The sequence below is a fragment of the Charadrius vociferus genome, unplaced genomic scaffold, assembly GCF_000708025.1.
Source record: "Charadrius vociferus isolate BGI_N301 unplaced genomic scaffold, ASM70802v2 scaffold252, whole genome shotgun sequence".
NCBI lineage: Eukaryota > Metazoa > Chordata > Aves > Charadriiformes > Charadriidae > Charadrius > Charadrius vociferus.
This window is the reverse complement of record NW_009647398.1, coordinates 41237-57615: the sequence shown is the minus strand read 5'-3', so window position 1 is coordinate 57615 and position 16379 is coordinate 41237. Positions and strand designations below refer to the sequence as shown.

The following is a 16379-nucleotide window of genomic DNA, read 5'->3' as shown; positions in this document are numbered from 1 at the left end:
GTTAGTCTACTGTTAACCTCCACCCTCTGTCAGACTTTTGCACTGGCCATATGGTACTATTAAAAAGCGATTGAGTCTTGCTGATCACTCCTTGGCTCTCCAGTTGATGAATCAGCTCATGGATGGGAGCCAGGGAGTCTCGTTTTCTGCATTATTGCTCCCAGTGCACTGTCCTGGTAGCAGTTGAGACTTGCTGTTCTTCAACTATCAGCAATCCCACAACAAAGGGATCTTCCAAGAGGCTAGGCAGGGTAGATAGCTGTTTGATCGTCTCTGTGTTCACAGTAGCTACACCAAAAGCCCATCGATACCCCTTTAGGTCCCTGAAGTACCCTCTCCTGAGGTAGTCTATGCCAAGGATACAAGGGGCCTCTGGGCTGGTCACCGTGGGGTGCTTTTCCCACTTGTCCCCTGTTAAGCTCATCTCAGCCTCCAATACAGACAATTCTTAGCATCCCCCTGTCACTCCAGAGATCCAGATGGGTTCTGTGCCCCTATATCCTCATGGCACCAGCATACACTGTGCACCAGTGTCTACCAAAGCCTTATACTTCTGTGGGTCTGATGTGCCAGGCCATTGAATCCACACAGTCCAGTATACCCAGTCATCCCTCTCCTCCTCCTGGCCTAAGGCTGGGACCCTCTGTTCCTGTTCCTGGTCGGAGTATTCACTGTCTGACCCTTGCAGTGCCAGACCAGAAGTCCCCTCACCAGGATCAAGAGAGGTGATCTCAGTCTTTCTATGTCTGGGAGATCGCTAGTTGCCTTCTTGTGTCTCTACAGCAACTACGCTGACAGCCTTCTTGGGTGGCCCCTTCTTAACAGCTGTCTTTCCTCTCATTTGGCGTACTCAGGCTTCCAGCTTAAAGGTGGGTTCACCATTCCACTTCCTCATGTCCTCACCCTGGTCACATAGGAAGAACCAGAGTGCGCCATGCGGCATGCGCCTGGGGCTCCATTTCCTTCTGATCGGGGCAGGAGGGGACTGACTCCATGGGGTGCCCCTGACAGCCAAGGCACTGGCCCATAGGGATGAGGAGGGACAGAGATTTTCTTCAAAGTTTTGGAGCCAAGAAGACTCTCTCTCCACAGTTGGTGTATCTGTATTTGGGCAATACATTGTTTCCAAGCTGTTGTTATATGACGCTGTGTCATTTTGGACCTCCCTTCCTACACACGGCCCATATGCACAGGACATAATCTGTATCTCTGGAGGCCTCATCATTGTCTAGATCACAGTAGATGACTTCCAGTACTGCTAATTCTCTCAGGTACTGGATGCCTTCATCTGCAGTAGACCACTTTCCTGGGGAGTTCACAAGATCTTCCTTGAATGAATATCTTGCCCTCACACTTGAGAGGAGCCATCTCCAGAGACTGCAAGTTGCTGCCTCTTTTCCAATTCCTCTCTCAATTCCCTGGATTTTAATCTTTCTGCATGTCTTGAAGTTCTGACAAGGTCAAGGTCTGGGTAGTTTCTGCCTCTTGTCTTATTTCTCTCACTCCTTCTTCCCATTTATTCGCTGAATGACTGGCTGCTTGATCAAACCTTTCCTCTTCTTCCTCCTCTCATACTAATCAATGATATGCACCCCTTGACCTCCTTTTCCTGTTTCTTTTTCTACTACTGGAGCAATTACTGTAGTTGTTGTATTTTGGGTCCCTATCTCAACCATGTTGTCTTCAGATGCAGTTTGGGTCCCAATCTCTACTGTTGTGTCCTTAGATGTAATTTGCATCCCGGTCTCAGTCAAGGCATTCTCAGAGGTGGTTTGGGTCCCTGCCTTAACCACAGTCTGATAGTACTGAACTGTGGCTCAGTAGGCACAGGCCAAGCCCCAGTACAGTGCTAGAAGCTGCTGGTTTTCATTGGCATAGGCAAGGCACCCTTCTATCAGGTGGCACATCAGTTTGCCAGGGTTACTTGCTTGTTCAGGTGTAAAGTCCCAGGCTATGGGAGGTGATAACCACCCTAGGCACCTGCCCAAATCCTTCCACACACCCTGCCACCTAGGGACCGGCTGCCTCAGGGCGTATTTCAGTATCGACTCATCTAAAAGTTGTCTCCTCTTATACCAGGGCAACACCAGATTCCACAAACCCCACAGTATGCTAACTGTGTTAATTAATAGTATTAAACAGCTCATGTAAGGGTGAACAAGGACCTCGGGAGCTTGCATAATAAAACCATCCACATCAGTCCTGGGTAGGAAGAGGGAGGTGTATTTCCCTCATCCTCTCCACAAGATAGCTCCCCCAGGAAAGCAAGGCCATCAATGCCAGGGCAAAACGCATAGCTATTTTTTGTACTAACTTTTTCCCAAGCTCAGCAAATTAAAGAGATAAGTAGGGCAGCCGGCAAACTCCATGACCCACACAGAAGCTTGCCGCTTAATGATTGCTATAACTATAGCACGCTTTATACAAAACCGCCGTTGTCTTGTGCCCCACGTTGGGTGCCAAAAAGGACTGGTAGGTTGACCATGGCTGGATGCCAGGTGCCCACCAAGCTGCTCTATCACTCCCCTCCTCAGCAGGACAGGGGGTAAGAAAATATGATGGAAAAGAACTCATGGGTCAAGATAAAGGCAGTTTAATAAAGAAAAAGCAAAGGAAAACAAAAGATTTATTCTCTACTTTCTATCAGCAGGCAATGTCAAGCCGCTTTCTGGGAAGTAGGGCCTCAGTACGCATAGCGGTTGCTCTGGAAGACAAATGCTTTAATAACAAATGCCCCCTTTTTGGTCAGTTTGGGTCAGCTGTCCTGGTTATGTCCCCTCCCAACCTCTTGCCCACCCCCAGCCTCTACTGGCCTTTGGGGGTGAGGGGGGGAAATGTTGAAGAGACAGCTTTGATGCTGTATGAGCACTTCTCAGCAGTAGCCAAAACACTGGTATGTTATCAACACCTATGAGGGCTGCTATGGGGAAAGTTAACTCCATCCCAGCCAGACCCAGTACACACAGTAGGTCTTCTAAGAAGTTAATCTTACAGGTAGTTAAAAAAAGCCTTATTAATGATAATTTTTTCTTCATTACTTTCCTTTACTGTAATGCTTAATGGCTAGGTAAATAGTGAAGTCATTAATTACTAACTGCTTAAGAATAAATCAGTTACTGAAGGCAACTGAAAGCCAGTTCTCCGGTGTAGTGTTTCACTTTAATAGCTATGAAGAATTCAGCCTTGGTTTTAAAAATATAAATAGTTACTTGCAGTCACTTGTTTGTAGCCAGGAGAATTAAACTGAAATTAAGACTCTTCTCATCAGTTGTTTTTAAATGAATTCAAAGTATTTATATAAGTTTACATGCTTAATTGCACAGTATTGCACAGGATAAATACTATTCTATAGGAAGATAATGTTTAGATCAAATAAATTAGAAAACAATGAATTTGGTAATATATTTCAAAGTAAGGTTCAGATCCCTTTGACATTGATTACTTCTATTTTGTAAGTTATCAGACTGCTCTGCCACCCCACAGTTTCACAACTAGTTATAAACACTTGCTAGTGCAAATGGTTTGATATACAACTTGTACTTTGGAATATGGGAAAAACCTCTGGTAGAAGCTTTTGAGATATTTAGAACATTGTTAGTTATTCCCATCCAGGACAAGCCTTCAACTTCTTTTAATTTGGTGCATCATTTGTTTTCTATATGGCTTTATAGCTATTGCTCTTCATTATGTGGGAACACATGAAGTAACTGAGTTTTGTTGCCTGCTTTTACTGGCAACTGTAGGCAATAATGTCTCTTAAAAACTAAGCCAATGCCATATTAAAGGTAGCTAGATTTTTCTGCTCCATTTTCAGGGTCTCTGTTCTACCAGTTCAGGTTAGAAAACTGGTTTCCCACATCAGTTTCTCTCTGACTTCTTATATTAATTTTTGCCACAGTTTAGATGCTGTCCTCTTAAGTTTTGTCCCCCATTCTCTCACCTACTGTTTTTATAATGTTTCCATATACCTCTTTTAATTTGTTAGGCTAAACAACATTGTTTCCCTCTGGTATGGCAGGTTTTCCTTTGTGCCTGGTTATGTTAATAGATCTTGGAACTAGTTTCAGTCAGCGTATGTAGCTATATTTAGAATTCAAATTAAGTTCTCTTCATGGCTTGTACAATGTAATGTTTTTCTTCTTGTTTCTCTTGGAAATGTCTGCAGTTACAATTTAGTATTCCACTTAGAAATGACTTATGATTTCTTTGTAGAGTCATCAGTACTTGACTTAGTACTGTGGCATCTTGTCCCTTTTCTATTTTTTTCAGTCCTTAAGGTTGTACAGTTATTTCCACTACAGTGTCCTAATAATTCACTGTATCGTCTGCGACTGTCTTTTGTGGCATCAGCCAACTTAAACATTTTTCCTATCCTTTAAGATTGCTGTTGAAAAATATTGAATAGGATAGTCCCAAAATGGGTCTTTGAGCACCTCTGTCAGTAATATTCAGCCTGATGCTTAGGCAAGAAAACTTTGTGTAATGCAAACTAATTTTATTATATCCATGCAGTTTTTTATTACATTTACCTCCATGTTCTCTCTCCTTCAAAATTTGTGCTAAAACTGCATAATATTGAGGTCAAAGTTATCCAATCTTTATTTCCCGTCTTTATGAGCATTACATACTTGCTGTCCTTCAGTGATGATGTACCAGTCCAACCTGCTAGACTTATTAAAAATCACCGGACTTTTGTTTAAATGTGCCAGTTCCTTTGGAATTCTGAGGTGATAAATTGTGGGGTTTTTTTCCTCCATTCACAAAATCTAATTTGAATGCATTAATATTGGCCTGGATCTTAGAATTAATCTTTATGCCAGTGCACAGTAGTCTGAGAATTGCTTGTGCTTACCAAAGAAAACCATATCTGTTGTATTTAAATACATCATGTATATTTGTATTTAAATATACAAATATATAAGCAGAGCATTCTAAACTTGAAGCTCACTGCATGCTAATGTTGAGACAGGACTTTAAAAGGGAAACATTATTTACTGATGGTTGTTTTAAATAAGCAAAGGGTTTATCTTCAGTGTAATTTTAAAAACTTTGAGAATGTTGTCTACAGTGGGATATTGCTTCCAAAGACTTTTTACTGTGATGTTGCAATGAATTTACTTTTAAACTTGTTTCTCAACAGTTTGCCAGTAGTATTTGCAATAGTAGATATTTTTAGTAGTATCTACTTTGGGATATCTTTTTACTTAAATGTACAATGATGATCAAATTTGGGACTTAGTTAAATATATGCAATTTTGCTGAAATTTTTGCAAAATGCAACCTGCTATAGGATGCATGTATTTCAGTCCTCTTGTCTTTATATTTTAGTTATGATTTAAAAAAAAAATATTTCTGCATTAGCAAAACTGCAAGGGAGGTGACAAATAAAGAATATCTCTCTCTGAAATATTTTTAGCTTTCCAAGGAATGACTGCTGTTGAACAGTGAGTTTCTAAGTATACCTGCTATATATTTCTTCTACAATTTTACAGATTGTATAGTTAAAGAAATCAGATTTAGGAAGAATATTGATCTTATCCTGGAAAAGTGTTCATGTAGGGATTTTGTTTTCAAATAAAAGTTGAGCTACATTTTAAAAGCAAGCTAAGTTGGTTACCTAAAATAAGTCCTGCAACAATAATTTTGTTGAGACCATTACACCAGGTATACTTAAAGTTGAATAATACTCCCTTATAGCTTTGTGTTTAGGTGATGTATAAATATTTCTGTGGTTATGGGTTTTTACAGTTGAAAAATGAAATGTTTCTGTACAAGTATAACAAATCTTTGTGATAGAATGGTAGAGGAAATATATGTTCTGTCACTATGACTTTTATTTTTTCTTTAGTATAGGTGGACTGATTCTCTGTCTGTATTTCTTTTCTGAATTAAACCCTAGTTTTTCAGTTCCATTGTAGCAATTCAGATGCTTAGCATGGGCGTTTACACCAGCAATTTAAAGTGCAGCTAGGCTGAGTATTTGATGTGTACTATTATATTAAACTTGAATTAACCCTCCCAGTCATAATGGAAGAAGTGACAACTGCTTCAGGCCAATATTTCTTATCAATTACTGCAAGAAAATTACTAGTTTAGATGCATCCTGTATCTCCCAGCCAGGAGAGGTTGAAAATGTTTTCCTAGTAGCCTCTGTGTAGCTCTGCACATAAGAACTTAGATATTTGTATCTCCAGTCTCTTAGGGTTAGCTGGAGAGAGTAGAACATGAAACAAGGTCACAAAGCTATGAACCTTTCTATCACCCAAGGCAGTCTTTAAGTTTACAGAATTAGCTTATTAGAAGTGTAGTACAGTGAGTTTTGGCTAAAGTCAACAAAGTGTGGGCATGCATATATATATATAGCTTAGCATATGAATGGAGGTTTGCTTCTACTGCTTTCAACTGAGAAATTTGACTGTTGTGAAGAAAGACTACAAACTGTCTAGCTATTTTCCTTGTCATCAAAGCAAAACACTAACTGGAGCCTAATGCAGTGTTTGAATGTTGAAGCATTCTCAAAATAAAGGGGGTGGAGTTGATTGAATGTGCTACTTTATTTTTAGACCAGTGTTTAAAAAGATCCCTGCTACAAAACTGTATGAAGCTGAGCCAGGAATCTGGAGTTGTGGGATGCATCAGAAAGGTGATGGTGGGGAATAATTTCTTAATGTGAAGAATTGGTATCTTATTAGGCAGATCTTGTTCTCCAGAGTTCTTGAACTGTTTACCTTTTCAGAGGCTGCCCCTAATCTGAGTTGGCAATGGGGATGATCTAATACCTAATGGGGATGATCTAATACCTAAAGCAGCCAAGAGCTACAGTTCTGCTGTTGATGTTTCAAGTTCATCATTAGGACTATAAAGAGCAGTCTCCAAAGAGAAAGGACTACTGTTCCTCCCTTCTGGAGAAGACTGTCCAGTCTGTTTGTCATATTTTGAGAATCCCTGATACTAAAGATGTAACAATAAACCTCCTGCTGTTGCATACTATCCAAGTCTGCAATGAATCTGGGAGGGAAAAGATTTACAGTGGGTAACATGAACATTTAAAGCTTTGGGAAACAGAAGTTAATGTTATAAGACAATGTTAGTAAAATGCAGGGATAAAAGTCTGTAGAATCTGTTTTGATATTTCCAGTGTTTTGCTGTTATCACAGGATCCCAGTTTCTGCCCATGTATTAGTGCATAGGAAAATGTGGTATATTCTCAATATGAAAAAATAATTACCTTGATGTTAAAATAGAGGTGCTGCTAGGCTAGATTCCTGCCTGGATGCAGAAAATGCAGGGAATTGAGAAAGTCCTGCAGCAGACTAAGATAGTAAATAATTATGGGAAAATGTTTCCAATACGTCTGGTATACCCTTGAGCATAATCGAGGTGTGCAAGCCACAAGATGCCACAGAAGTATCTTCTAGCGAAGGCAGTTATTCACTTGAAGTGTGAGACTTGCCCCTTTGTAATCCAGTTCTTGGGTTCAGAAATCCAAGCACAAAATTACCATTCAAATCTAGGGTGCTTCAACAAACATTTTGTGTTGTCACAGATTCATATCTTGGGATGCAAGTAGGGTAAGAAGGCTAGGAGGTCCTTTCCAGTTATGTCCTAGATTGACAGCAGTGATATTACCATGAACTGTGTTTTTATTAGGGTATTCTTTCAGCATTGTTACAGGGTTGTTTTTTCTTTGGGAACTTGGGGGGAGGAGGTTTCCCTCCAGCAGTTGCTACCAGATGACAAGTACTGCTTGCAATGCTGGGCTAGGTTGACTTCTGCTCTATTTCAAGATGGCTGTTATTCTTGGGTTATTCATAGGTGTGGCAGATTGCTACTTTCAAATGCATCCAAAAATGAGCAAATGTCTTGAGGAAAAATAAATACTGTTTTCAGGCTTTCTGTTTTTACTTTAAGTATAGTTCTTACTACTTAATCAGAGTTAAGGTTTTTGTCTGTGTCCTTACAACATACTCATTTGAGCATCTTCAGGAAAGACTGATCTGTTCACTAAACTCCTTTTTGAGTCAGGGAGTGTAATGACCTGTTTTGTGTTGTATTAGGGCTGTTGGTGGGTCACATGTAGAACTCTTCTTTTTACAACCCTGTCTGTGCTTAAACCAAACTGTTTATGCGTTTAATTTATCAGAGATAGTCTTTTCACTTCTATCCTAATGGAAAAAAATTCCACTGGGGATGGTACATTGCTTGAATGTCAAGACTACTTTGAACTTATCTTGGCCAAGCAGTTGAGTTTGGGATCTAGAGGTTATTTATCTTGTAACCAAGGATTTACTGAAAGAAAGGTCAAACCGCCTTCTAATAGAAATATCAAAATGGATTAAGAAGCTAACTAGAAAGAGAAATATGGAAGGAAATACAAGATTAATTTAAAGGTGTTTTTTACCATGTGGAAGACCACAGGTATTCTTGTGATGAGGCTTTTTATACAAAATGGTTTGATACATTGCTTGTACTAGAAATTCAGCATCTTAACTTGTGTGGACTGATCCTGCCTTTTTTCTTTTACTTCCTGTGTACTTCTGTATATGATGGTAACATATACCCATAATGAAGCCAATGAAGTGCTTTAAAATCTATGGGATGAACACAACTGTGTTCAAGCAGATGCAGAAAAACAGGCATGATCCAGTTTGTTTGCTGCTTTACCAAACCCCAATGAATAAATGAATTTAAAATAACATGCAGATTTCTGCACAAAACATACTTCTATTCTTACACAAAAAAATATTTCAAATTTGTAAATCTTTTTTGAAGTTTAGCAATGTAAATAAGTTCTAAGATTGCTTTTGTCATATTTGTTATGCCTTTCTGTTACAGATTAACTAAACTCCAGATATTGGAACTTAGAGAAAACCAGTTAAAAATATTGCCAAAGTAAGTATGTATGAAATTTATTTAAAATACTTTGGAGGGTTTTTTCTGTAGTTGTAATAATAACATAGTGCATATTGAAAAATAGATCACAGCTTAAAATGTGTAGCTAAGTAACTGGACTAAGTTCTCACAAGGAACTTTCCCTTCATACTGCTGAAATGATATTTCTCTTCAGACTCACTGGTCTTCCTATTCAGAGATGTGCCTATTCAGAGATTTTTGAATTTTTTCCCTCTCCAGCTCTGGATTTCTGATCCACCTGTCAAGCTTTTAAGTCAGCATGTGTGTTGCAACAGAGAAAGACATGGACACTCAATATGAACAATCAGCAAGCTCCATTTATTGAATAGCACAACTGTGTAATACATACATGTTTCCATAATACAGCATTCTGATTGGTTCATCAATCCAGCCCTTAGCTCCTTATCTGCGGTTAGTTACCTCTTCTTCTCCCATGCAGCTACTCCCTCTTTTCCCATGCCTGAGCAATCACAGGCTTCTCATTACTGTGTAGCACCTGCAGTCAGGGTTAGGGTGTCCTCACCAATTTAGCAATCACAGGAACTGGGTCCGATGTTTCTCAAGCTCCTGCTCAGCCAGCTGGATCATATCTATGTTACCCTTCTCAGCTAGCCAATTTCCCACACATGTGGGCACTTCAGGATGATCGTTCTGAGGTGTCTGATGCTTTTTGCACACAGCATTGTATGGGTGCCCAGATGCCTGCCTGGGTACCGTTCTGATGGCTCAGTGCCTGAAACTTAGGCACGATCTCTAAATCAAATGTGGAGTTTGAGATGCTTGCTCAGAATGACTGAGAGAATGTGATTCATGTGATGGGAACAATTTTTTTTCCATTTAATATACTTTGCTGCTGAAGAAAGTAAAAACTCCTTACTGTGTTGCGCAGTGTCTGTTATGTAGTATGTATTCTATAATGCAACAGGCTTGTTTAACATAATGGAAGAATATTAGTCAGCCGTGTAAATGCATTTGTACTTATCTCTTAAAATCTAGCACCTTTTGAAACCCTGCTTTGCAACTCTCACTTGCTTCATCAAACCAACCCAGGTTGACGGTGTTGCAGTTCCTGCTTTTTCTATGAGCTAGAGCAATGCTCTGAATTTTCTGACTTGGACCCTGGAGGTCTAAGTGGGTTAACAGAGGTATAAAAGGTCAATGAAGAGAGAAACAGAGATCCCAAAGATGGGGATGTGAATAACTAGCTGTAGAGTCCTGAATATATTGTGGTGTGCAATGAAAGGGGTCCTCCTCTGGCAACAGACAATGGTGAAAAGATGTACTGGTATCAGATGTTTTGGTGGAGAAGAGGAGGCGCTAACAATTGAATATTCATTTTGTCCACCTCGTATGCTAGCAGAGACTTGCACGCAGTAGGTTAAAGCGTGTTGCCAGCCCTTTAAGTACAACAGCCAGCTTTTCTAGTGACTCTAGCTAACTATGTGCCTAAGACATGAACAAGGGGTATGTTCCATTGGAATGCCCTTTTTATGTGCTTAGATACCATACAGTGGTGTATAAAAATGCCAAAACTTGCATCTGGAATGAAATATATAGCATCAGAAAGCATGAATTTAAATCTTCCAAGTGTGAAACGTTCTACTCCTTCATGTAATATAAATACTCTCTATTCTTCTTTGCTCTTCTGCTATTGCTAATTTTCAGTAGAAAGACATGTAATTTGGGGTAGTAGCTCTGTAAATTAAGTTACTCCCAACTGAGGAACAGTAGCTATAATTAAAACTTATAGCTAATACAGATTTTGTTTATAAAATTACTCTGACCTTAATTGCCATATTTAACACTAATAGCATGAATTACATGTGATATTAAAGAGAACAGTTTATGGAGGTCTCTTGTAGTGATAAGAGACACTTAAATGCTGTAATGTATTTAAGCCAAACACTTCTGTTGAAGTTGCTGGGAATATTTTTGTTGACTTCAGTGTTTACAGGGTTTCATCCTTGCTGAAAAACTAAACAGCAGCTGTCCTCTGCAGTGCCTCCATAACGATCTACATACAGTACATGCTGAACTGCCATCTTTATTATTCTCTTCTGATACTCTTGTGATTCAATTAGGGGAGATTAAAGCTTTTGAGATTACTTTATTAATTTAAATACATTAATATGCATTTTGCTACAGTGAAGCACTGGAAAAAATATTGTTCATGTATGATGTACACTGGAGAGAAAAATTTATTGTGGTGTCCATAGTATGCAAGAGGTGAATCTGCCTTTCAGGATGATACAACCGTGCAGCAGTTGACCTGGCTAACAAAGGTGTCTGTGGCCTGCCTTTAACTATTATGTCAGAACAGAAGCTCATGGGAAATTTGAACTTACACAGTTTCCCAAACCTGAGTATGTGTTTTAAAAGGAACATGATTTACAGCTTTAAACAGTGTAGAAAATCCAAAGGTGGGGTGGTTTTTTTTGAAGCTAATAAGATGTAGCAGTATGTGCTAATATTTTTGCTATAGAACACAAATATTTTCCCTGACATTCTCTCCTTTTTAATATTTTCATACTTATAGCTGCTACTTTTTTTATTTGTAATGAGATGTATTTGGATAAACTTCTACAAAATCAGTTAGCCCTCTTGCTGAATTAAACACGCACATAATTTTTAACACTAAAGCATAAAGCACTTGAAAGACTTAATCAAAATGAGTAATTAATGCCAACACACTAAATCAACCTTGCTTTGTGCCAAATGCATCATTTTGCTTGGGGCTTATCCACAGCCAGAGACTGCAAAACTGGCAGTATTATAATGTAAACCAGCTTAATAAAAATATTTCTACTGAAAGGAAAGCAAAAACATGTAGAGACTTATTGTAGAGGCATTTATCTGATAGGTAGCTGAAAGTTGGGGAAAATGGTCTAATGCAAATATGAAAAGTTTTCTTTTTGATTTTTTTTAAGCTTCTGTCTGTTGTCTAATTGTCAGTAGAGTAACCTTTTTACAGAAAGGAGCAAGTTATGTGAAGGTGTAATTATGATGATTCAGGGCCCTATCTTGCCTATCACTCACACCTCTTGAATTGTATGCTACTTGAAGTAAGCGGTATTGTTACCGTTGGTGAAGTTGACTATTTGCAACATCTGAATCTGAGGCATAATTTAGACTACCTGTTCTGTTAGTGTTGGATTGTTTTGACAAGAAGTTCAATAGTACAAATTATGAAACAGAATTTTCAGTTTATGAAAGGGATTACATAATGCTGTGGCAGAGATAGAAATAGGTGTAACTCAGTGATCTAGTAAATTTTTGTTTCCAGTCATGTATTCCTCTTCCTTTAGCATTGAATTTTCCTGTTACTTTCAGCGTATGAGAAGCTTTGTTTGCATTTTGTCTGAAGTTGCTCTATGAACAATACAGAAAAGCAAAGAGAGATTAGTTTTAGGAAACATTGTCATAAAACAGTTGAAAGTGCTATAAATTAGGCAGGCAGTTGGGAAGGGGAGGAAAATAACTGAGGCCCTGGTCTTGCAAACACATTGTGTGTGTTACAGTTGAGTGGCTATGTTTGCTAGATTAGAGACATTGGAGGGGGGAAGCCAGCATAAAATCAGTAAAGTTGCTTTTTTATACTGTCAAAGTTATGTAACACTATTTTTGCAGATACTTGAGAGATTTGCAGATATTTGTTCTGGTTCCAAATGGTAAGGCTAGGGCCCTTTGTGGAAAAACTGCAAATTTGTTGGGTTTGGGGGTTGTTTTTGTAAATAAGACAGTGAAGATTGAGACAAGAATGGCAACTTTCGGTTGCCTTAAAGCCATTGAGGATGTAGCACTAGCAGGATAGAAAGGGGAGGGATCACCTAGATCTTGGATTTGTTTGGAGTGGAATTTGTGTATCTGTTGTAATTTGGCAGCAGGGAGGGGTGAGCATTATTGCTTAGATTCTGTGAATCTGGTGTTAGCTGTGTTAACAGTTTGGCCTTGGAGGGCTTGGAGGTGAAGTGTGTTCAAGAAGGGGGGGGGGGGATCACTCAGACCTTGGATTTTATTTGTTTGGGAGACTGATAAGGTTTTTTTTTGGTCTTTTTACCAAACTATTAAAATAAAAAGAGAAGACTTTATGTTGAACTGAAAGAAAAAAATCCCTTTAATCTCAAACTGCAGTAAAAAGCCCCAGCCGACTTTGTTTCAATTCAGCCTCATCAAAATTCACTTAAATCAGATTGAACTTTTAAAATTTTTTTATGTTACCCATTTTTTCCCTTAATTTTAAAATTTTGTATTTATTTTTAAGCTGAAAAGTCAGTTCAAATAAAAAACTAAAAACTGATGAAATTAAAGGACTATAAAATGTTAATAACCTTTTTTTTTTCAAATAATCATTTATCTGTATTGAAACTAATTTGTCAAATTCAATCCCACATAGCTATGATCTCCCTTAATCTCCTTTTTGAGGCTGAAATTTAGATAGTCAGTGGAGTTTTAGACTGCTCTCTCTAGTAGCCCACAGTCTAGCTAGCATAGCTTGTAAACAGATGACGTGTAAAACTTTTTAAAATTGAAGCCATCAGTAAAAATGGATTATGGTGTTGCCTACAGAGTTTTGAAAGCTGCAGAATGATACGCTAGATCCTTTAAGTGTGCTTCAGGTGTGCTTCAGGGAGATGCATTGGGGCAAATTTATTCACAGCATATGGCACCAAAATTGGTATTGGCACAGTCTCATAAAGCTTTGAGAAATTCAGCTTATGTAGTATTTCAGAGGGACTTAAATAATTTATGTTAGAATTTGGAAAATTAATTTTAGCAGTTGGCTTATCATTCATCCTGTTTACGAGCTTCAAGAAATGATGGAAAATGTTTCTTGGATTCTTCTGGAGGTACTCTTCTCATTTTTTTTTAATTTTTTTTTCTTCTTTGAGACAGTGGAAATGTGAGTTGAAGGCTTTCCCCTAAAGCCCGTGTATACTGTGTGTGCAAGTGCAATAAAAATGGCTTCTGCTTTTGTCTTGATCACGTCTGTTTTTATGCTGAATTCCTAGTTTGTCCCTAGCATGATTACTATAACGTAGTGAAAATCAAGTTCATAGATAGATGTTGTGTGTAATCCTTTTTGGAGATTATTTCATGAATAATATTAATAATCGCTTAAACTTACTTTCAATAAATAAGGCATTTTTCAGTAGAAAGTAATTTTTGAATTGTGTATTCAGAATAACTGTAATACTTAGTGTAATGTCTTTGAAGAACAACTGGAACTTTGAATATCTGCATAGAGCATCTTGTGCTCATGCAGATGTTTTTTAAAGATACTAGTGTTCATACTTATATTCTGATAATACAAAAGTCTCTCCCAGTTAGCTCTTACTTAGTTTTTCCAGAATTTTATAGTATATACACACTTATGGTTTATATTTGAAAGGTTTTGATATATTAATTGTTCTACTGAAAGCTATTATTAAATAAATACAGAACATAATGCCATATGAGGGATTCACAGCCCCTTTGAAAATATTGTTAGGTAGTACTGCTGTTGACTGATCATGTAGACAACCATGTGCAGTGGTAAATATTCTCTATGGGGTCCCCAAAGTAAACTTAAGTGGAGGAAAAATTTTGCCAAAACACAGCTTGAAAGAATGAATTTTTCTTTGCCCTAAGTTGGCTTGAAGAGTATTGATGTGTCATGAAATCCAATTTAGTAATCTGATTTGTTGTAGGACTAGAGGAATAATTAGGATTCCAGACCATATCATATGGAAGCAACTTTGTCAGCAGCCTGGAGAGGGAGAAAGGTGTTGATGGTTACTGCGATTCAACAGTGGTCTTTGGGAGGAAAACATGTAGTTAACCAGCCTGTGGCTACTGAGAAAGCTGATTATGACTGGAGGTGAAAAAGCATTCAAAGGACTGTAGGTGAAAGGCACTCAAAAGAAGAGTAACTTCAGAGTTACTCTTTATCATAAGGATGACTCTAGTGGTCTTTAGTTTTTGTAAACTAATCTGTAGATGAGTTGCAGTGAACTTTGTGTGACAGTCACAGTCAGCATGATCATTAACATGTGCCTAGTTGAACAGCATGTGAAAATTTGACCTTATTTAGATAGCAGTCCAGTTACAGAACAGCATCACTACGTAATACTGATTAAAATAATACATTTGTATGAATACAGGAAGATTGGATGTAACTGGTATTTTCTTAAATCTAATTCTTTATTTATTCCCTTCCTGTGCAGAACCATGTCCAGACTGACTCAGCTGGAGAGACTGGACTTAGGAAGTAATGAATTCACAGAAGTGGTGAGTTTTGCCTAAGTAACAGGGCTTTGTCTCTCTTATCTCTTTATCCTTTAATCTATTTTAATCAATATGAAAATGTAAAAATCAGCTTTAAGAGTTTTTCTACTGAGCAAATATTATGTATACCTTATGCTATGTTATAGAGCCTGTTATAAAAATTAGTGCATATTCTTATGAATATGAGTATGTGTTCTTCCTCAATTTGAAAATATTGTGGTATAGTGTGGCTACATCACTGGTAAAAAAGTTAATGATAATATGTGTTTGAATTATAAACGTAATCATTTGACTTATAATAAATTCTAAACACTTATTGGTCATCATGTATTTAATGTTGCAAGTTCTGTATAAGCTGTGCATAACCTACTTTTATTAGCGTGTACAAACTATTTAGATCCAAAGGAAACTATATTAATTATAAGTTTGAATATTATTCAAAATAGTATTTACAGTTGAGGTGCTCAGATTTTTCCTTCAACATGGATCAGCTTGTTTCCTGTTAATGATGTCAAACAAATACATCTTCCATTTACAATCACTTAACATCCCTCTGCTTCTACGAGTACTTTCCTGTATAAGGGAATTGAAATAGAAGTATAGTGGAACATACTGACTTGCTGTATAACAAAGTCAAGCTTCTGTGTGCCACCAGAAGGGTACTTCATTAGCCACAGATCATGCAGAGCTGAACACTTGCCTAGCTGTATGGTTTGGCAGATAGGGAAGTGTATTTAAGGAATTGTTCTTTAGTATTACGCTTCTAGCCGTTACTGTTACTGCCGTTACTGTAACTGCCATAATCTCATTACACTGTAGATATTCATGTGGGAGCCTTAAACTAACATGCTCAGGCCCACATTAAGCTATAACAGCCAGGAACTAAGTATAGGCTGTAAAATTACCTGTTTGGGTATATTTTTTGGCCAATTGCTTGATCTCTACCAGCCTTTTAGCTAGACGAGTCAACTACTGGTAACTTACTTCGTTATGATCTTTTGGTAAAAGCACAGAAAGGTTTGAAACTGCTTTTTGGGTAAAGATATGTCTGAAAGGTAGTCTTCAGTTAAGATTTTCTCTTGGAAAATTAATTATTGGGAGCCAGGACTGCAATTTTATGCAGGAATACTGTATACTTACAATATAACAAAATTGAGTTCTGCGTTTAACTGAACTTGGTTGTAATTGTTATATTTTTTTTA

General features: G+C 37.9%; 1 protein-coding gene across 1 annotated transcript in view; it reads left to right on the top strand.

The window, feature by feature from the left end:
• Nucleotides 1–504: 504 nt before the first annotated feature.
• Nucleotides 505–16379, top strand: part of LOC104282068 (protein LAP2-like) — a 47685-nt gene continuing 31810 nt past the window's right edge. Inside the window, 3 exon segments of the mRNA XM_009880133.1 lie at nucleotides 505–725; nucleotides 8836–8892; nucleotides 15117–15180. Coding sequence (XP_009878435.1) covers nucleotides 505–725; nucleotides 8836–8892; nucleotides 15117–15180 — 342 coding nt within the window.